The sequence below is a fragment of the Pochonia chlamydosporia genome (assembly GCF_001653235.2).
Source record: "Pochonia chlamydosporia 170 chromosome Unknown PCv3seq00027, whole genome shotgun sequence".
Lineage (NCBI taxonomy): Eukaryota > Fungi > Ascomycota > Sordariomycetes > Hypocreales > Clavicipitaceae > Pochonia > Pochonia chlamydosporia.
Window position 1 is genome coordinate 76,925 of NW_019154062.1, and position 20,750 is coordinate 97,674.

At 51.0% G+C, this 20,750-nt stretch overlaps 7 protein-coding genes across 7 annotated transcripts; 4 read left to right on the forward strand and 3 right to left on the reverse strand.

Annotated features, from left to right (window-relative positions):
* Window positions 1-201: 201 nt before the first annotated feature.
* VFPPC_11659 (hypothetical protein) lies at window positions 202-1,040 on the reverse strand (the record flags this gene model as incomplete). Its single annotated transcript, XM_018289779.1, has 2 exons — window positions 202-746; window positions 803-1,040. 2 exons carry the CDS (start codon window positions 1,038-1,040, stop codon window positions 202-204), a joined length of 783 nt encoding a protein of 260 aa, XP_018136501.1.
* A 1,680-nt stretch (window positions 1,041-2,720) lies between these two features.
* VFPPC_14943 (4-coumarate-CoA ligase 2) lies at window positions 2,721-3,603 on the forward strand (the record flags this gene model as incomplete). The annotated part of the gene is made up of 2 exons (XM_018292708.1): window positions 2,721-2,940; window positions 2,987-3,603. The coding sequence occupies 2 exons, from the start codon at window positions 2,721-2,723 to the stop codon at window positions 3,601-3,603; spliced, it is 837 nt and encodes a 278-aa protein (XP_018136500.1).
* Window positions 3,604-4,546: 943 nt separating this feature from the next.
* VFPPC_11658 (C6 finger domain-containing protein) lies at window positions 4,547-7,744 on the reverse strand (the record flags this gene model as incomplete). The annotated part of the gene is made up of 8 exons (XM_018289778.1): window positions 4,547-4,856; window positions 4,943-5,430; window positions 5,506-6,059; window positions 6,129-6,410; window positions 6,484-6,831; window positions 6,891-7,397; window positions 7,468-7,512; window positions 7,624-7,744. The coding sequence occupies 8 exons, from the start codon at window positions 7,742-7,744 to the stop codon at window positions 4,547-4,549; spliced, it is 2,655 nt and encodes an 884-aa protein (XP_018136499.1).
* A 4,032-nt stretch (window positions 7,745-11,776) lies between these two features.
* VFPPC_18187 (hypothetical protein) lies at window positions 11,777-12,031 on the forward strand (the record flags this gene model as incomplete). Its single annotated transcript, XM_022429838.1, has 1 exon — window positions 11,777-12,031. One exon carries the CDS (start codon window positions 11,777-11,779, stop codon window positions 12,029-12,031), a length of 255 nt encoding a protein of 84 aa, XP_022284840.1.
* A 3,736-nt stretch (window positions 12,032-15,767) lies between these two features.
* Window positions 15,768-16,606, forward strand: VFPPC_11656 (hypothetical protein; the record flags this gene model as incomplete). Its single annotated transcript, XM_018289776.1, has 2 exons — window positions 15,768-16,005; window positions 16,227-16,606. 2 exons carry the CDS (start codon window positions 15,768-15,770, stop codon window positions 16,604-16,606), a joined length of 618 nt encoding a protein of 205 aa, XP_018136496.1.
* Window positions 16,607-17,734: 1,128 nt separating this feature from the next.
* Window positions 17,735-18,754, reverse strand: VFPPC_14942 (peptidyl-arginine deiminase family protein; the record flags this gene model as incomplete). The annotated part of the gene is made up of 1 exon (XM_018292707.1): window positions 17,735-18,754. The coding sequence occupies one exon, from the start codon at window positions 18,752-18,754 to the stop codon at window positions 17,735-17,737; it is 1,020 nt and encodes a 339-aa protein (XP_018136495.1).
* A 406-nt stretch (window positions 18,755-19,160) lies between these two features.
* VFPPC_11655 (C6 finger domain-containing protein) lies at window positions 19,161-20,675 on the forward strand (the record flags this gene model as incomplete). Its single annotated transcript, XM_018289775.1, has 2 exons — window positions 19,161-20,580; window positions 20,644-20,675. The coding sequence occupies 2 exons, from the start codon at window positions 19,161-19,163 to the stop codon at window positions 20,673-20,675; spliced, it is 1,452 nt and encodes a 483-aa protein (XP_018136494.1).
* Between the last annotated feature and the right edge of the window lie 75 nt (window positions 20,676-20,750).

The following is a 20,750-nucleotide window of genomic DNA, read 5'->3' on the forward strand; positions in this document are numbered from 1 at the left end:
AGGATCGGGGACGCCCTTATACATATTAATAGATGAAGTTTAAGTATACAGATATGACAAGTACGACACCACGGCAGACTGCATCCACACTCTACGATAATGCAACCTATTCGATGCCAAACATATACAATTTAATGCTAATATAAACTACCGAATATGCAAAACCCCAAATTAAGCTCCAGCCTCATCCCCGTCTACCCTTCAAGGAGCCTCATATATAGGCGCAGCCGGTTGCCGACTCTGCAAAGGCGTCGCCGGTGCTTCATAAACAGGAGGAGCAGGAGGAGCAGCCAACTCCGGCGGTTTCACCTCAGAAGCTTGGACATCATCCGATGACTCTCCCTTCCCCTTTCGAAACTTCTTCCATGCCAGCAATCCTATTCCACCGAGCACCAATATCCCACCGAGGGTGCACCCGACCGCAATGCCGGCCACCGCTCCATTCGACAACCCCGAACTTGCACCCGAGCTCTCTGGCTCTGTGGTTGTCGTGCCCGTAGGGGTATTCGTAGGTACATTCGTCATGGAACTCGTCGTCATGACCATTGTTGATGCGGTAGGCGTTCCGGTCGCAGAAGTCGTTGTATCCGGCAGCGTAACGTTAAAGTAGTGACTCATGGCGTCTTTGTTTGGGGTTCCTGCGCGAAGGACCGCGAAATAAAGCACCACGTCTTCTCCCTTGGTCACATTGCGACTTAGTCCGTCTAGACTGACCGTCCAGATGAGGCTGGTCGACCTTGAACCTTCTACAAACAACGGTTAGTTAGAGTGTAATGCACTCGACCGGAGGGAGGGCACCAACGTCGAAGTTTCTTGAGATACTGTACACCCTTTCCAGCAGCTGGGTACTGTTCAAAGAGAATCAGATCCATTGTATCGAGGTCTGACTGCCATTGCACGTCGACTTGCTTCCCCAGCGCGTAGACCGGATTATCTTGGTAATTGCCATCTGGGCCATTCGCAGGCGGCTGCGTAAACCTGCTCTTACCAAGAACACTGACAACAAATGCGCAAAGACAAATTAACGAAGAAGACTGCATGACGTCTATCGCTTCGAGCGGTCATGAACAAACTCACGATGCTGCTACGAAGTGTCGAAACAAAACTTCCTCCTGCCCTGTCCAAATTAACATTTGAGCCGCGCGGGAAAAGAACGGAGATTGAAGAAGGAAAATGAGAGACAGGATCATCAATGGCATGAAGAACGCTACACTGCCTTGACAGTCCCAGGATTGTAAGATTAATTGCTCCGTAGTGTCAGCATGCTGACCCTCATACTCCATTGTTTCTGCATGGTTGGTCTAACGATGTCATGTCAGACTGGCTGTTGAGTTTCATTCGCCTTGATACGCGCTAGTATTCGGCTGCGTACAGGGAAGTTGGTGATGCGAGGAGAAAGGATTGGCGGGTTGTCCAATGAGCAGTTGGGTTATGTGGAAATCGGTGATGTTGCTGCTAAATATGGCAATGAGTAACGTGAGTCTCCACGCTGCAAGGATCCTGACCAAAATATGAAGAGGAGGCTGTGGCATGTTCTTTGCGAGGTTTCAGCCTTATTTAACTTGTGGTGGCATGACATGGAGTTTCCAACTGGTCTATTCTCCTGTTGTTGTGCGGATGGTTTGACAACAAACAGAAACTAATTGGGCAGTTGGTGGATCTTTCACTACGTACATTGCTGGTAATACCAGGAACATAGTCATTCGTTTACATAATCGCAAGTTATGAACTCACGTTGCTAAAACTACATCGACGCAAAACGGCACTGGCCCGTAGGAGATATCCAACACAGTTACCCATATGCCTTTCGTAACCCATATACCAATGTTTTACAGCCTCTCGCTTGCCAGATTAGAAGTTTTTGACAGAATCCCGCTCCGGTAAGATCTGCGATACCAATTCCGACAAGAGTTCAGTCAGCGACATCAATGCTTATCAACGGAACATAACTTGACCTATCTCTCTGCATCAGCGGAGCGTTCCCTGCTGGTTAACTGGCCTAGCGGTTATTTCTTTGATACAAACTCTCAATCCACCCCCGAGTTATGCTTAGAGAACAATATATTCCACGCACGTTGTCATCGGATATAACCCAGCCCATCCCTCTGCATCAACAAAGCGCTCCCCTTCCCCACGCCGAATTGTTCAACGGTACGTTTGTCTTATACCTCCCTTGTTGCTCGCTGACCACGTGGCTTGATTCTTGACTGCATTCCAAGTTCCATCTATCTTGAGAACGACATCAACGACCAGCGCCAACACCCCATGATTCATCCCGAAACGCAGAAACCTAGGTAGCCACTCCCATATCTCGCCATCATCTCAACTTCATAGCTTATCGCATTGATAATCTCTTCATGATGCTGCCCCCGTGTCGGTCTTTTACCTGCTCACCTCGTTTAGGTCGTCCTGGGTAAGCCACCACGCAATCAATTAATCACTCCTTGAACCTCCAAATTGCAACCCCGATCCATATCCAAGGAAAATGCCTTCCCAACTTCAACATCAAAAACATTTCATAGAAACAAAATACAACATCAAAAAGTAACATCAAGATTATTCGTGGTACATATCCCAACACAAGCAACATTCACGTCGCATAATCATATAGGGTAAGCCACTTTAACCCTTCACCCTTCACCCACCAACCATTCTCACAACCAACTCCAAACCTCAACTCACTCACACCTCACTTCTCACTCACCAACCCATCCATCACAATGCTCACCATAAGAATCCCCAAAACCCTTCCCTTCATACGCATCCTCCCCAAGACACTCACCCCCCAACCAAAACTCCAACCACAAACACATTTCCACCCCCTCCGCATCTTCCACCGCCCATTCCCCTTCATCAGACTCTTCCACCACTCCCCCAAACTCACCATCAACAACGTCAGAGCCGCCTCCGCAGCTGCTTCACAAAATGCAAAAAACTACGGTACACTCACCCACCCTCCCATCCACACACTTACTAACTCCAACAGAAATCCCCGCCCGCCTCATCATCTACCACGCCGGCACCCCACGCATAACCTTCCTCGCGCTCCTCAAGCTCACGACCCTCATCCTAGCCGCCTTCTTCACCCTCCTCGTCCTCCCAAGCTACATCAAAGCCGAAAAGCCGCTCAGCGACACCGCCGCCCTCACCCTCTGCGGCATCATCCCCATGCTCTTCATCGCGTACACCACCGCCCCGTTCGTCACACACATGTACATCCACCTGCCGGACGCGGCGCGCACGTCCCCCGCCGTGCTGAGGCGCTTCGTGGCCGCTATGCCGGCTGGCACGCAGCTCACACTCACGACGATGAGCTTCATCGCCAAACCGAGGTATAGTTCTATGCGGGCGGGGGACTTGAGACCAGCGACGAGGGGTACGCGTATGGGGTTGGTGAATTATGTGAGGGACACGGCAGGGGAGAATGCGAGTAGGAAGTGGTACATGTATAGGGCTGTGGGGAGGTTTTATATCCAGGAGAAGGGGGTGGGTGCTGGGGAGAGGGTGCGGTATCAGAAGAAGCAGAAGATGGTGGTGGATACGTGGATTTGGGATGCTGTCAAGGAGAGGATTGCGAAGAGAGCAGCTTCCGGTTCGTCTTGAAGAGTCGATAGTTTGACGTTATTTGGGTTGCGGCTTTAGCATGGAATGTGACAGCTGGGTTCGAGTGCGGGTGATGATCTTCGCTTAGCAAATTATTGTGTACTGTATTGGTGTAGTTCTATATTGTACTAGATGAGTAGTGTCTGTCGGAATGACGAGACCGCGTTTCACCGTTACTAAAAAGCGGTTCAGTCCTCCAAACCCTCTATAATTGTCAGGGTTCGAGTCCCGCCAGCATATCAACATGGCCGGATGAATTGCCCATTTCAACGGATTCAATTAATACAGACTCCCAAGATCAACTCGGGCGTTCAAACCTCTAGATACTACCTGTGACGCTACCCCAAGTCACCCACAACCTCTGGATTCACTTCTCGGATTCCCAAAATCCATCACATGTACCTTCCATATCAAATAGCCGCCATTGGTATCATCGCCAACAACCAGACAATTCTACTGTACATTTTCCCGTGGGTGCATCGAAATAATCATGTGATATCCAGTGTCCAGTTGTATGCCGTTTCAAGCAAGCTTCCGTTAACGCCCCTCCCCATCATGGCTTCATAAGTTCGTTCCACGAGTTCAATCGCAAGTCGAAGCCGAAGCCGTCACACGTGCGACAGCCTTACCCGGACCGTTGGCCCTGCATTGACTGATACTCACCAACTGTCTCCCTGTCTTTCTAATGTTCCTTGTTTGTCATTCATATTCGTCTGGTTTGCCTGGTCCTGCGTATATTCGTCGTCCATCTCACGTAATTCGAGCGCGGTTAAATCGAAACTTCCATGTGTCGTTGTAAGGTCGCAGATGTGAGGAAGAAACAACCAACTGCGTTTCCTTCCAAGTCGCCAAGGATATCAAATCCAATAGAGGCACTGGCTACCACTCCTCATGTGGACCCGTGGTCCGGTTCAACAAGCAACAGCTGTCTTGTCCCTCAACTTCAGCGTCGTTTCATATTCGCCATTCCACCGTCATAGTCCCAGGCTCTCTTAAGACCTCCCTCATACACACTTGCAACAGACTCCTGCCACATGGCTGGAGTGATAAAATTGGGCATAGATGTTGTCGTGGGATATTGCTGCTGGGCCATTTGCTGGGCGCCTGGAGACAAGGAGTGGTTGGACGCTTGATCCGCAAGAGCATTTGGATCGGGAGCACCTGGAGTAGAAACGTTCAGCGATGTTGCCCGAGTGGCGGAACCAAGGAGGGAACCAGCTTGTGACGGCGTACCAAATGAGGTATTCCAATGTCTAAAACATCCATCAGCATCTAAACGCACAAAACGGGACAAGAGCACAATTTCAGGGTAGGTGTCGCAAAACAAGGCACAACTTACTCAAAAATACGTGCCGGGTTCCAAGTCGGTGGGTTACTGGTAAGCCCCATAGTGTGATGCATATCCGCGGCCGGACCATCTTGCGGCATCATAACGAGCGACTGTACGGCTGGAGAGTCACTTCTGCTGTCCATTGGGCCCACAGAAATTGGAGGTGTAATGGGATGGCTTATATAACTGACATGTTGGCTGGAGGGATCCAGTTGCTGATCCATGGAACCTGTACGGTGCGCCGAAGCTTGGTAGGCCATGTTTGCTCGTGGCGGGCTTGACTGGTTGGAGGGATGAGGGCTGCCGTATGGGAACGAAGGTTTGAGGACAAACGGCCGCCTGATGTCTGCTGAGAATGCTTCACGAATAGCATCGACTTGCTTCTGCAGGTCCGGCATCGGCCAAGCTTCCATCACCGTTTCCATCAGCCTCATGTGACGCTGGAAATACTCACGCGCATCTGTGTTGAGATCGGGGTCGGGGGACACGATGGCAACCTTTACTTCGTTAGCGGGCCAAGCCATGACGTCCGCCGTTTCTACACCGTTCCTGACTGAGATGACTGTACTTACGAGGTGAATGACTATGCAGGACAGACCAGCATACAATGTGAAGCTGAATCCGCGTTGCATGCTTTGGATGTCGACGAGGCCGAACTGCTTTAGTGTTGCCTCTTGCAAGCGGCAAAGGGCTTTGGCGGAATTGTAGCAAATCATCATATGGTGTTTCCATTGTGCCTCGTTGACGGTCGGGTCCAGAAATGACAAGACTGGACGATGGTACAGAATTTGCAACAGATAGTAGTAGGCATGCAGATTTCCTAAAAACGACGACGGTAAATATGGCGGTGAGCTGTCAGGGGGGTAGCTGATGACCATATCGGCAGGCAATTCAGACAAATATGCTGAAATCGCTTGCTCAAGTTGCTGGAACTCCGGATTAACGCCCCAGTCCTTTGTTCTCCTTAATCGGGCATAGATGAGGCTCATTTTCCTGATGTTTCGCACGATGCGTGCCAGGTAAGTAAAGTTGCGTGAGACATGATACTCGCCATCGTCTCCGCCTGGTATAGGGCGAGGGGCGTCGAAGTCTACCGACTCATAGTTCACGGTAAGATCATGTCGTCCTGTTGTCAGACTCATTAGTCAACTTGCCTACACAGGGCCACTGCCACGGACAAAAAACGTGATCCTACCTTGAGGGGTGCCAACCATAGTTTCGCAAACGAAAATGGTCTGCCAAATTCTTGTTCGAAGGCGGCACTCTGCAACTGTGAACTCGCAAGGAATTCCGGCTTGATGATCCTCATAGTGTTCATCAAGGCCCAAATCCTTACCCATTTGAACGCATTGCACAACAAGCATCCAAGATCGATAAAAGTATCCCCTCTTCGGAGCGGCTTCGCGAGCCTTGAGCATCATTAGTAACGCCTGCAGGGTGCTAAGTCTCGGTACATCCATGAAAGAGTCGGCATGTCCTATATTCCCAAACAACGTTAGCCGAAGCACGATGACCAAAAAAGGCTTCTACGGCTTGTTTCAATGACGTACTCGACGCAAGTGCCAGCCATTGTTGTCCCATGGCAGGTTCCTCGGCCAGGCGGCCACCGATTGCAAAGAGAATTTCTAGGATGAGGGGGGATATGGATTCGCGGCTCGTATTCCATTGCTGATAGAAGGCGACTTTATCCAAAACAGGGACGTACGGATGGACATGGCGAAAGTATAGGTCGAAGTGGTGCAGAGCGGTGGACTCATCCGGCATCAGCGCCGGAGGAATGCGAATCTTGTGACCGGGTATTGCGGTGACATTGGGTAATATGGAGCCGTAGTCATCGTCATCCTCCACCGCAGGTTGCTCTTCCCGACGGAATGAAGCTTTGTTCCGTAGATATGGCGCTGGAGTTTGGACCAAATTAGCCATGCTCACTCAAAAGTTAACCTCAGCGCAAGCTTACCGGTTCCAAGTTCGTTTACTTTCAATCCACCTAGGAGGTCAGCTAGATCCTGCTGCTGGTATGAATCAACAGATTGTGCTTCTGGGGACGATTCTTGTCTTTGGGCTTGATGCATCGGCGGCGTCGGGAAGGCATTTGGCCCGGTGTATGCGGGGTCCAAGACTCCGGATGGTGGCACTGTCGTGTAGTGTAAATTTTGTTGGCCCGGAGTCGCATCGAAGGAAACCTGGTGGAAGGCAGCCTGATCCCGGTCGAACGAGCCTTGATATAGCTCTGTCATTGACTTGGACGAGTCTTGGCTAGGCTGGCCAGGCATGCCAATCTGCTGAAATTGGCTCGAGGGATCTAAGATTGCATCGTATGAAGTGCCCGTGTCCGATCCTTCATAGCCGTTGGGCCGGACGCAGTGAAGCTTGAGCCGGATGCAGGCCGAGCATGGCCATGTGTTGGTTGTCGCGGCATCGCATTTGATCTTTCTCTTTCGACAGCCCTCGCAGGCTCTCATTACTATTGCGAAACAGTCAGACTATCATCTTGTGATACAAAATGCCCAAGATGCGCTCAATTCTATCCAAACCTTTCAGTCTCTTGTGACGATTGTGTTCGTCGACGAAAACATAATCTGTATAGCAATATGTCAGCACTCCAGGCAGAACAGAGGCAGAGTGCGGCCGGCGCTGTTTGGTTCATGGCGTCTCGCATGACGGCGCAAACGAGGAGACAAAAAACTGACTCTTCTGTGTTTCCCTCTGGGGGAACTGCTGCGGTGAAAATTGAAATGAACTCATTTGTGCTGCTTGTGCGTTTTGCGCATCCTGTGGTAGAATTCGACGAACGGAGGGATCGGTAGCCATCGCGAGCGGCGGCGGCGGCAGAGGCACCAGAAGCACCAACAGGGATTCCGCCTTCTGCAAAGACGGAGCTGGACTAGTGACGGCAGTATCGGAAGTGGTGGAATTATTTGCCAAAGGTCTTAGGAAGTCGGAAGAGGTTGAGAGAGCTTTTGGCTGTCGACATGAAGCCGACGCAATGGGCTTCCGGCCACTCGATACAAGGCGGGATCGGGGTTGAAGCTTTGAGTTAGGTAGGCGAGCGATCAAGTCGTCGGCACGATGGTGAGAAGGGGGATGAAATTCAAGCCGCCGCAACCAACATGAAAGTCAAATCCAAGTCGAGCCGCCAAGTCGCAGAGTCAGTCGCAGGCTTTCATCCATTCAATACACAGAGCGGTGGGCGGTAGATGTGGGGAGAGAGCCGCAATGGCAATTATAAGGACGGATGGGCTGGACACCGGCAAAGCAGCACCACCACCAGCACAAGCAAATAATAAATCGAGTATACTTGGTACATCCGCTGGGACAGGGAGCGACCAGGGCAGGGAGTGGGCTTTTTTTCTGGATCCCAGATCTGCCAGTCGGCTTCAGAACGTGTCAACGCACTTGGTGTAGTGGCGGATTGGTGGAGGGCTTCTCAGATGAGGGGCGATGGCGTTTTCAAGCAACCCTCTTGAAGAACCAGGCCAGGTAACTGATGAAGTGCATGTAATGTACTGTATGTATGTATGTGTGTGTCTCTGTCTCGTCAGGCAGGGCTCGGCTGCTGAGCGGGCCAGACTTATTATTAGTGAGACTGTCTTGCCTTGCCTCGGGGGTAGATTGGGGGTGCGCTCGCACCGTCTGGTCTGGGCATGCAGAAGTGAACCCACGTTTGCCAGGGGATGCCGTCTGGGATCCCGAACGATTTTAACAATACCCGCCCTTTTGAGGGTCTGGAGGATGTCGCTCTGACGGTAGTCCTGGCTGTAGTGCGAGCTGAAGGCTGATCAGTCCTATAATGGGCGATGCCATGATCTCCTGCCTGATTGTCCACCACCTCGGTTGTTGGCTCAAGTTTAGGTCCTGCCTGGGCGTGGACATGGCAATTTCGACGCTCAAGCCATCATCGTGGGCTTCATTGGCGTCAGACACTATGGTGAAGATGGGTCTTGGTCTTGGTCTTGGTCATTGAGGCATCGGTCGCGCCGGAGGATGGATGTAATTTTGGACGGGTTTATGCCCTTCAGATTGACTTCCACGGATAGAATCCGTTGAATGGATGTGTTGGTCCCAAGCCAGTGAAGCGTGTACTAGCCATAATCCTCCACTTAACTAAGTCTGACAGCATGCCGCCTTAGCTTTGCAATCCGCCCTCAACCCAACTACGCTTCCCGTTTAGCTGCTGAAAAAGTCTGTCCCCTTGCCGGCCTGGTGTGCAAGTTTCACACACGCATATCCTCTAAAAGCAGGCAAAATGGCTGCCTTCAGGGATCAAACGCAGTGTGGGTGGGTGAGTGGGCGCCTGTGCCTCGTCCTGGTGGTGTGTTGTGATGCGATGCCAAAGAAGGTGGGCCGGCAACGACCTTAGCTCTGTGGAGACAACCAGAGATCCAAGGGTGCCTCTGTGGGAATCAAGTCTGGTACACACATGCCATGCCTCCTCCGTAGGTCCGTGATGGGTGGCATTAGTCGGTAGCTGCCGTTGTGCTGGGCGCGTTTCAGTCTGTTAGAGCTCATCGATGCTGGGCGACGTTCTGGGTTCAACTGCCAGTAAGGATGAGCACATCTTCTCCATAACACGGGGCCGCGCGCCCATGGGGCTGTCTCTTTGAATGCACCAAATGTCGCGGTCTGGGCCTGTTGTGAGTCTGTGACTGTCGAACTTGGTCCCAGACTCAATAATCTTCCGGTAAAAAGTTGCAAGCGCCTCGGGGAAGCCGGATTCACTCTTCGCAACGCATTGCGTAGGTAAATTGTAAGTCATCTCATCTCTTGTTCGTCTTGCGGCATACCAGCCTATTCCATTGACTCCTCATCTTAATAGACCAAGGGTAAGTGAATGACATGCTGGGCCTTTCTTGTCCTCACAAGCAGACAAGATTCACCTGTTGTCAGGGTACCTATAGTTGCCATGCAAGCTATTGGGTTGGCGGAGATGAGCCATTGGCCACCACAATGTGTCTATTTAACTCCGTCCTTGGCAAGTGACGGCCATTATCCGTTGCGTATCCGCTTCCGGCAAATCCAGGAAGATTCCGCAGGGATTGCGGAAGGAGAGTTCAGGCGACATCGGTTGGTCTTGTTGGCGATCGTATTGGCGAGGATCGAGCCCTCTTGTTCATGGAGAGGCTGCCAACTCTTCATCAAAAAGGCTTGGGCTTGGCTCAAAATCCTGGCACTCAACCCATCCTGGGGTACTGCACGTCGTGTGGAGCCGCCAATGTTGACATGGGAGGCGCCCAAAGGCAATCACAGTACCAAATGGCTTATGGCACTTGTTCAACCTCCGCAACCCGTCAAGTGATGTGGGCTGAAACTGCCCAACGAGACTACCAGCGCCATTAACTGTAAATCCAGTGCTATTTTCATCTGATGCCAACATCGTGTGAGAATAACTCCCGATGAGAGCTCAGGCTTTTGGACGGCCTCAACATTGCGCTGAGGGCGGAAAATAGGGCTCCAGGTGACGTCGAACAAGTACTCAGTTCAGGATATCGCACCTCGCTAGGCGTTTGAGGCTGTTGGTGTGGCTTACGCAACATACTGGAGCATCTTAAGTTCCAAGGTCAAAATGCTTCGCCTCTCTGCATGTGAAGGAAATAATAACGTCGGCACCTACCTCAGCAGCTGTGATGTTAATACACTCGGATGGAGTAGGAGCGAATAGCAAGACATACTCCGTATCACGTACCTTTTCTTGGCCAGTTGAGTTAATTCCGACGCCACGAGCGTCTTGCGCCCCCCGAAGCCTTGAAAGAGATGCACATCCAAAGGCACGGATATCGACAATCTGCCCACTGATAGCCCAGAACTTGGGCGTCATCAATTGTGACAGGTCGTCATCGTAAACTAGTGTGCGGGGGAACCCGCCTAGAAGCCCAGCCAGAAGGGCATCTGGCTCATGTTCCTTGTGGCACAACCCAGAGGACTTTTGCCACCTGCAAGGGCCATTCTTTGTCTCCCCTGTTGACGCATCCGCCTGTTCCCTCCCTTGGGCAGTGTCAACAATGCATTCACAATGGGATGCTTGCCCGACAGTCGGGCTCGTGAGCATGTGACAGGTTGGCATATCTACGGGGGCTGAGGCATGATTGCTCGTAACCCTGAAACGGTTCCTGACGGGATTCAACACAGTTCTCAGCCTTCCAGGCCCAGAAATGCGAGGCATATGTAGGATGTACTGTCGCTTCATCACTGACCGTGAGGCCTACAGCCAGAGCGCTTATGCCATTGAGTTCTGCCGTATGTCTCTGTATACTCTGACGGTAGGTAGGTCACTCTTCCCGTCTCTTTGATTGTTACAGGGCACTTGATATCTGCTCAATTCGGAAGGACGTCCAATGTAACAGACAATTTCTACCTTCTCGACAGAATGGGCCGGCGTTGCATTAGCTCAGTCGTGGCGCTGATGCTTGCTGACAGGATCGGCCATGGGCCGGCATAAGCTATCCCGGAGTGCGAGTCTCCAAGCGTTCCACGTTGAGCGTCGCATTGTGGCATTTTACCGATGCTGTGGCACGAGCATTACGTGTGTTTCTGTCGCAGTATTGGATAGTTTTATGTTCCATATACGCACCATGGCGTTATATAAATCCATACGAGGCAGTCGAGAAGCTCTGTGTGATCAATGTTTGTGCGCCATTCGATCTATCGAATGGTGTAGTGCCCTCTGAGGATCTTCGTTATCAACTCACAACGGATTATTGCCATACCCTTGTGTACCATACTCCGCATCGCCTATCAGTGCCCTGAATTTTAACGCCCTTCAGACGCCAGCATCAATCTTTGGTCAGGGAAAAAAGAACGACAGGTTTCACTGGGTGCATCAGGTACACGGAACTGATCCAGGGGATGGCGGGGATACTGTCTCCAACTTGTCTATTTTCTTGTATCCTAAGCCTCCATCTGTCAGCAGTGTCGGATAAAATCAAGGCTCTTTCTGAAGTTGCTGTCACGGTGTGCCGGCTGTTGAACTGTTGGCTTTCAACAAAGAAATTTGCCTTTGTTTTCTTTCCAAGGCATTTGCGGGATGTTGTGAAAGGTGAAAGGCCGCCAGGTCAGCCTGTTAGCGGCAGCACAAACCGCAGGGACCATCCAGCCCCATGACAAGATGACCTTTTCGCTCATCTGCCATGGAGGTCCGGCCGACAAACGACCGAGCCACACAAGGAGCAACATCTATCGGCCAGGGTGGGCTGGAGTGACGGCCAGCCCAGATGAAGTAGTTGATCGCTTGACGGTGGTTCGGGAGCGCCTTCAATAGTGACGGCGAACATGCAATGTGAAACCTTGCCAGTGATTGCAAGATCTCGGGGGCCAGTTCAGGTCCTCGTCGTGAGCATGTTTGAAACGCCCGTAACTGAATCCAGACGTGCCTCTGTTGTATTGGGGCTTTGGGAGAGCAGCCATGTCACATCGCCACGATAGGTGTTTCAGATTCGCCAAATGTAGCCACTCGATGGACAGAGACAAGCTCAATTGGCTCCCAAAGGATGAACAACCATTCCGAGATTTCACCACACTGCCAGACTTATTCTTTTAGAGTTCAAGTTGGAAATCGCGTAAGAGATGCTCCGAACTCTCCCACTTCAACAATGCCTCCCTTGCTGAAAAAGGAGCCTGTATTGATGGTGAACGACTTTGGCCAAGTGATCACATGTCGGGCATTTCAACTTTCTGAGTACGAACTCAGGATTGGCTATCCTGTGGGACCATCAGGACCTCCTCGCCTGCCGAGGTTCGACCATATTGAACAAAGGCGCCTCCAAGCTCAGGCCATGTCTGTGGGCAACTTATTCCGGCATTTTCGCTGGTGTCAAGGTTTGGGACAGAGTCAATGGGTCTGTCAACCACCCGCCACCTCTGGGGACTGTTTTTGGGCATTTCAGAGTCTCTGAGGGTCGTACTTCTCGCTCCCTGTTCACTCGGCGAGGGCTGATTCAAGCAGCCAGGCCCATGCCCCTCATCGTTGTAGCACGGTGGCGTCAGTAAGCTCGCTAGCGGCCAGCCACTGTCGAAGTGACGTACCCCCATTGATGGCACATCCTGGCAGACACGTTACCTGGCTTGATGAGCCTGAAATGGTAACTTGATGGTGAACAGGATGACAGGGATCTTTGGGTTGAGGCAGTGGTCAACTGCACATGGCCACGATTTCCCCTGATATAAGGAGGGAGGTGAGGATTTCTGCGGCACTTCCCGGCAGTCAGGGCCAACAAGCTGGGCTTTTTGTGAGCAGCATGAGGCTAAACAGAAGTTCGGTTTCGCGACCCGCATGTTTTGACGACGTTGCACAACGCAACAAGGGAGTATCGAAGCGTGTTGGACTTGGGTATCTTACAACTCCAACGAAGCACTGGTGGCTACCTGCCGTTTCAGCAATGACTAATGAGAAACCGCAACCCAGCTTCAACAAAACATGATTGTGCCCCTTTGAGAAGGGGCCCGCATTTGGTGCGTTCTATCATTGACCTCTTCTGGTTCTAACGAGGAGTTGACAGCGTCGGGGTTGGATTGGAGACCACGCCCACTTTCGGCCGATATGGCAGGCAGGGATGATGATGGATCAACAACAGAGTTGGGCTGTAGTGTGGTAACTGACACAACCTTCCAGAACCCTACCATCTTGCGCAGACCATTGGAGTAGATGCCGGCACCGAACTGACAGACAATTTCGCATTTCGAGAATTGGTGGCTTTCTGCAGACTCTCTGTAATCTCCAAGTCGGTGCAAGCGCCAACCAGACGCCCCACCATGTGGCACCGCATGAAGTGACCCGCATGGAAGAGTTCGTACCTGAAGGGGTCATTTCCACCAGGCAAATGGGAACATTTCGTGAGTACTTTGTACGGTTCAGAGCATGGAGTTATCTGTCCCCAAGTGGCTGGGTTAGGCAAACCTGTCTGCCTCTTGCCTCGGTGGCTAAATGGGGGATAGAGTCTTGCAGCCATGAGGGCTGGATGGGGAATGCCGGTTTGCCGCAAGTGCTTGTCCTTCCCTTTTCTGCCAGTGTGCCATCATACTTGAAATCGAAGTCTGTCGCTTCGGTTTGGTACCCGGCTGTCGTCGGCCTTTTTTTCGTCTGATTGTCTTGATTCTCCTGGCCGGACCTGGTGGCTAGCGGGAATTGGCCACAGCCCAATGTCATTTGGATGATCAGCGCGCGATGTGCCGAGGTATCCAAGATTTAGCCAGACCACGATTGTCTAGTACCTAGTGGTTCAAAAATAGTTGCATATAATAGTTTGTGGGTCAGAATCATTTGAACAGTCTGGTTGCTTTAGTACGGAGTAGGGTTCCGTAATTGTTGTATGCAAAAGTCCTCCAATCGGCCGATTAGCGCAGTATAGGAGCTGAGGTTGACGGTGTGAGGGAGTCTAGATATCGATTAGTAATATGGATAAACCCCCTCCCAAATCAATGGATCGCATTAAAGAGGGAAATGAGAACAAATTACAAGTAGCAAATGGTCGGTCCACGCACGCTTGTGAGTATTTCGTGGTCATCCACAGCTCACCCAGGTCAATGGCAAGCATGCTGTGCAAATGATGATGTGCTGTGCTGAATCATTTCACCGCCTTGGTCGGCGGGAGAGGGAGTGCTGGGGTCGTCGCAGGGATCAATTGATCGTTGATGGATGAGGAGAGGCCAGAGGTCAACGGAGGGTGTGCTTGGAAATTTTGCCTGCCATCATGTTAATCCACAACTGAAGCACGGAAGCTCGATGGAAGGCAGGTGAAAAATCTGGAACGAAGGAAGAGACCACCGGTGCTTGCAAACAATGTCCACGTCTGCGCCTGTGCCTGTCGCTTTCCAAACAGTCTGCATGAAGTGTGCGTCGAGTTCTTGTCTAACGGAGTACCAAGTGCGGAGTTCCCGTCAGAGCACAGTCCCGGTTAGAGTCTGTGAGGGCCTCGGAGCCTACCGAGCACTGTGCTTTTGCTTTACCGCGCTGGTCTGGTGGATGTGCAGCCTTGGTAAAGGAGGGGCCTTGGGTTGTTCGCCGGACGTAATGACCTGTAACAATTGGATTTAAAATAATCCCATCAAGAGCACGAGGAGCCCTCGTGAAGAGCTCGTGAAGTGATCATGACGCGTGGCTGTGAAGAGACTTGACTCCTCAAGCTCCTTTCAGAGCAGTTGGGCACACGCACTGCACTCGTCTGGTTCTTTGTGTCGCATGTCGTTCTTTCCTTCACGCCCATAATTGTACAGGGTAGCTGCGTTCCAAGTAGTCCAAAGTTGCCTTGCTCTCCTCTGATGTTGTGCACCCCACTATTTGCCCAGCCAGGTGCCACCAGCTGTCGGGCAGCCCTTGCCAGCCCTTTACTGGCCCTTTGACCTGCCCCCACGAAAATTGCCCCTCATATCTAGGTACTTTATCCACGTCCACGCGCCTGGGGTGCATTCTGGTGCCTCTGCGCAATTCGTGGAGACTTCTCTGGTCTGGTCCGTTCAATTCTGGTCAAGTCTTTCTTGTCCAGTGGGAGAGGCATTTCAATCTCAGACTGGGTCCGCTTTTGCCACCACCTTGCGGTCTCGCAAATGCAGAGCACAAGCCAACATTGAAGCTCGACCGAAGCGAAGGGCGGACATGACGAATTTCCTCACCAGACAGCAACCGGACAGCATCACGCAGAACATTAAACACATTTTGATCGCCCACGACCAGACTGCATCGTCTTCTGTAACACTCGGCCCGCACTCTGCCACCCCCTTGATCGGCTCTGCCGAACCAGACCAGACTCTAAGCATTAACCGGCTTCGAACGGTTCCTTGTCCTGCCACAATCTGATCCTTTGGCCTCATCTCTCGCAGCCCACCAGATCTTGCAACGCACGTCATGGCTCCCGCCGCTCTGGATAATGCGAATCCTACCATCTTGAGTGCCTCGCAGCTGCCGACGCGCCAAAAAAAGGCAGCTCCTCGCAAAGGTCCCGACAGCAAGTACTCTGATGTCATTTTCTCCAAGCCGTCATACCTATCGCAGCCGTGTTGGGATGAATCTGCGTCGTGGCCGCACGGCGATATCGGCCATGATGAGTACGCACCAGAACCCATCGATGAGCAAGAAATATACGGTGCGTATACAGTTTATTGGACGTCGCTTCATGTAATGGGGCGGCACTTGCGCAATTTGCGAAATGAAATCATCCCGCAAGGTCTTGTTTCGGGGTTCTTGTTACCTCCGGCAGCCAGGCATGCGATATGTGCATTTTTGGTCACCCTGCGGCATATATGGCCCCTTCTGACCATGTACACATATGGAATCTCTAATGGCTAACTTGTTTCGACTCGATAGACTTGATATCGACCATTTCAGATCCAGAACACCCTGTGTCACTTGGTCAACTATCCATTGTCAACATTGACGACATCCACATCAGTCCTTCTCCGAACCTCGGCGTTCCTGACCTGAATACTATTGTTCAAGTAACTGTTGAAATCACCCCTACTGTTACACATTGCTCCCTTGCCACCGTATTGGGTCTTGGCGTAAGGGTTCGACTGGAACAATGTTTACCGCCAAACTACCGCGTCGATGTCATCTGCAGAGAGAACACTCATAGTCAGGATGATCAAGTCAATAAGCAGTTGGCTGACAAGGAACGAGTCGCGGCAGCTCTGGAGAACGACTCATTGAGAGGAGTTTTAGATAAGATGCTTGAGACCTGCGTCTAAGATACCGCCAATCCATATATGTTTTTCAGCATTTCTGACCGTTATGCTGGTGATAAAACACACCCAATTTGACTGTAGCTTACACTCCGATACAGGCGCGGCCTTATCGTGAGAAGCTGGGCTGTTGTGCCTTGTCAAGCAGCGAGCCGCATGAAAAGCCGACCCCAAAGTGTCAACGATTTGGAATACCCTCGTTTGGCGAAATACAACGGCAGGTGCATCATGACTATTGCGAGTATTCTCGGTAATAAACATGCGACGACCTTCGCATAACATGGGAGACTACACCATTCTTTTATAGACCGCGACAACCTCGCCTGGAACTATGATATGGCGCGGCATGTCACTCGTGGCAGGTTTTGCCTACTTCCCCGGGGCCTGGCGTTGGGGGCAGCCTCGGTATCGGCAGTCGACACACTTTATTCGCGCCGCTGAGTCTAATCTCTCGCCATATAGGAGCAGCAGACATCGTCTAGCAGGGATCGTTCAAATTGCATTTCAGATCCTAGATATGTCAATACACATTATCCTCATCTGCCCGCTTTGTCGATGTGTGCTCCATAAGCCAGAGTTGCAAGATTTAAGTCTCATTGAAGCTCATACTCTTGATGAAGGACTAGTTGCTGCTTTTGTGCATATTTTTAGCATGGTACCCCCAGCCCTCAGATAACTCTATCTTGAACAATTCTCGCATAGGTACTGGTTTCTAGAATTATGGTACCCACCGAAACTGGTGAGAGCTGGTCTTCTATAATGCGCTTCAGCTTGTAAATCTCTTTACGACATGTGTAGATGAGCCTTATCGTCGATCCCCTGATTCCGTTTCCAGTGGGCTTAGGGAAGACGCTCTTTCCTAGCGATAGAGATGGATTGTCCTTCGCCGCCAATGTGTAAGTTCTATTCGAATTACGATAACAACTCTTGGGATCTGAAAGTTGTTCATAAAAGTCCAGAGCTGGCCTGTAGATGGCTCTAAGTTCGCCAGGTTGTAAAGTTCAGGTTTGGTACAATACCACCACCATCTTGTCACTGATGCCCTATAAACTTGGTCACAATGACATGTAATGAGTAGGAATATCCATCATCACTTTATTGATGTATTCCCTATAGCACATGAATTGAATGTCTCTAAACTTCAGGTACCTGCTGTGTCGCGCAGTGAATACCCCCTCCCAGCCTCCTCAACGTACTCAAATGCACCTGCGCTACCTCACGATCAGGAAATACCTTCTTAAACAACCGCAAAGCCTTACCATCAGCAGCTTCATCTCCAAATGCAGGTATAAGTACTCCGCCATTCACAAGAAGATAATTGAGATACGAAAGAACGACCTGGTAGGGCTCGCCGTCAAACAGGCTGGGGTTCGCCTCCTCCACCTCGTAAACCTGCAGTTTGCGACCTTTGGCATCAGTCTCTGCTTCCAAGACGGACTTTGCATTTTTGAACGTGTCGGTGACAACTTGGCTAGATTCGGTACCTGGCTGGCTGAGAAGAACGGTACCGGGGCACGCAAATCGAGCTAGAGCGTCAATATGCCAGTCCGTGATGTCTTGGTCTTTGGCTCCCTTGACCCAAATAACTTTGGTAACTCCCAAATAGGATTTGAAGTGTCTCTCCAGATCGGCTTTGGTCATTCCCGGGTTTCGATTGTCATTGATGAGGGAGCTCTCAGTGGCGAGAAGTGTTCCTTCGCCGTCGACTTCAATTGCTCCACCTTCTGCAACGAAAGGTGCCTGAATTCTCTTGGTGCCGTCTTTGGCCAGAGCTAAGCTCGCAACCTTGGAATCAACAGTACCTGGGTACTTATTGCCCCAGTAGTTGAAGTTCAAGTCAAGGCCAACGAGCTGCCCGTTAGCGTCTGTGACATACACGGGGCCGGTGTCGCGAATCCAGAGCTCATCGACCTCTATCTCCTTGATATCAACAAGAGGTGACACTAAAGCCTTTGCCTTTGAGATATTCTTGGGGTTGCAAAGCAAGGTGACCGGCTCAAACTTGACGATAGCATTCGCAATTGCTGCAACGTCTGTCTCCGCACCTTTGAGGTCGACATTGTCTTTTTGAGAAATCTGGTCGGGCCAAGCGGTCAAGGTTCTTGCGTGCTGTTTCCCTTCAAAGGGCATATGGAACACAGAAGTTATAGCCATTTTGAAACGAATTTTATGAAAGGTGAATATTCAATTATTGTTCGCAGTACCAAGTTGGAGGAGGGCGATGTAGCCTTTCATTATATACATATTCAAACCCGACCGAGACTCAAGATCACATTCGATCACGCTCTCCCATTGAGACATCTAATATCTACTGGTGACCTTCACCTCACTCAACTTCATGGCCCAGTTTGGTTCATGCTTCAAAGTGTTTGTGGAGTAGTCGGAATGTTGATCCATTGGCCACCATATTGGAGTGGCTGAGCTTGCTAGTGTCATCGGATTCCTCGTGCCCCGAATTCAGGGCCACAGTTGCTATTTCACCTGCATTGCTCAATTATCCTTGTTTAACAAATCGTTTGTCTCATTGTATCCTTCCTACTGGACGGCATTGTCTGACAGAATGCGTCCCCGGCGCCGGCTGAAGCTCCGCTCCCGTACAGGATGCTCCCGATGCAGAGCCAGACATCAGAAATGCGATGAACACCGCCCGTCATGCACCCGCTGCGTTGAAGCTGGCTGTGACTGTGTCTACAGCGAGGGATTCGCCGGCTTGAAGCTACGAGCTGCTCATTTGGCGTCAAAGAGACCTACCATCTCGGCTGGCGTGCACGGGACGACAAATGATCTCCCGCCGTTTCTTGACCCATCCCATTACACGCTTCTCATCTATCTCGTTGAAGAAGCTACATCCGCGATTTCTTGCCATGAGAGCATTCGATATGACACATCAAGCGCGCTACTGTGCGCTGGGTCAAACTATCCTTGCTTCCTCTACTCGGGCTTGGTCTTTGCGGCATTGCACAAAGTCTCTTTTCTGCGCTGTCCAGAAGCCATTCAGAGAGTTACCATGCAGATACTGGAACTACGAGCAAAGGCGCTATCAATGTTACAGATTGAATTGCAAAGTCAGAACAAATCAGACGAAGAAGTCGTCATGGCCACAGCGCTGATGTTGGCGACCTGCGAGCTGCGATACAGCCCTCGACATCATACTTGGCGAAATCATTTTGAAGTCACAAGAAGATTGATTGAGCAGAGACAGTCATCAAGGAAATCTCAACATGGTGACACGACTCTATCGCGCTTCATTGACAGGCGCTTCAACACGATACAGTTTCTGGTTTCTTTGCCAGCAACATGGGCCCCAAGAACTTCGCCCATGACGTTTGGAGACTGTTGTGAACTCATACCCTCGCTGCAAACCGTTGGGGAAATTGACGGCACAATGGCATTTTGCAGAGAGCTCCTGGATGTTTTTAGACTGGTTGGCAAAATTGAAGACATCAAGTATTGGTCCAGAAACGCAGGAGATCCTCCGGCGCTGATGGTGCTCGAGTATTGGAAGGACATTGCTTGGCAACTAGTTTCCATTGTCCTTCAAATGATGGAACGAGACATTGCCCAGCCACCGTTACTAGCTGCGGACCTTGGTGGAACTCCGTCCGCGCAAGACGTTGAGGAATACCGCGCGTTGAATACAATCGCACAACATGTGGCGTTGATATGTTTATACCACCACAACATAGGCTTGGAGCATTGCCACCCGAATGTGACGAACTCTGTGAGCAGTATTGTTCAAATTGCGGCTGCCTTGACACAGCGTGTTGGGCTACATCCCTCGATATGCCTAACAACTGCGCTGTTTACTGCAGGCTGTGTGGCGGGAGAAGAACATCAAGGTGCAATAGCAGAGTTACTAGACGTCCAGTATCGGGTTACCAAGAGTCAGAATACGCAAGTAGGGTTGAAGTTGCTGAAGAAACTATGGGTTTCAGCGGGAGGCGAAACGAGCGCCGGGATGGCCTGGGATAACGAGGCTGGTAAGTATCATTTTTTTTTTGGAACTTATCTAGAGTAAAACTGACCTGTCATCGCATTCGTAGAGGAAATGCTGCAGGACTTTATTCCGTACTAGGCGGCGGAAGATAATCCTGATGGTCGTGAGAAGCGGCCACCTGAGACCTCGTTTCTTGGCCGTCTCCAAAAGCAG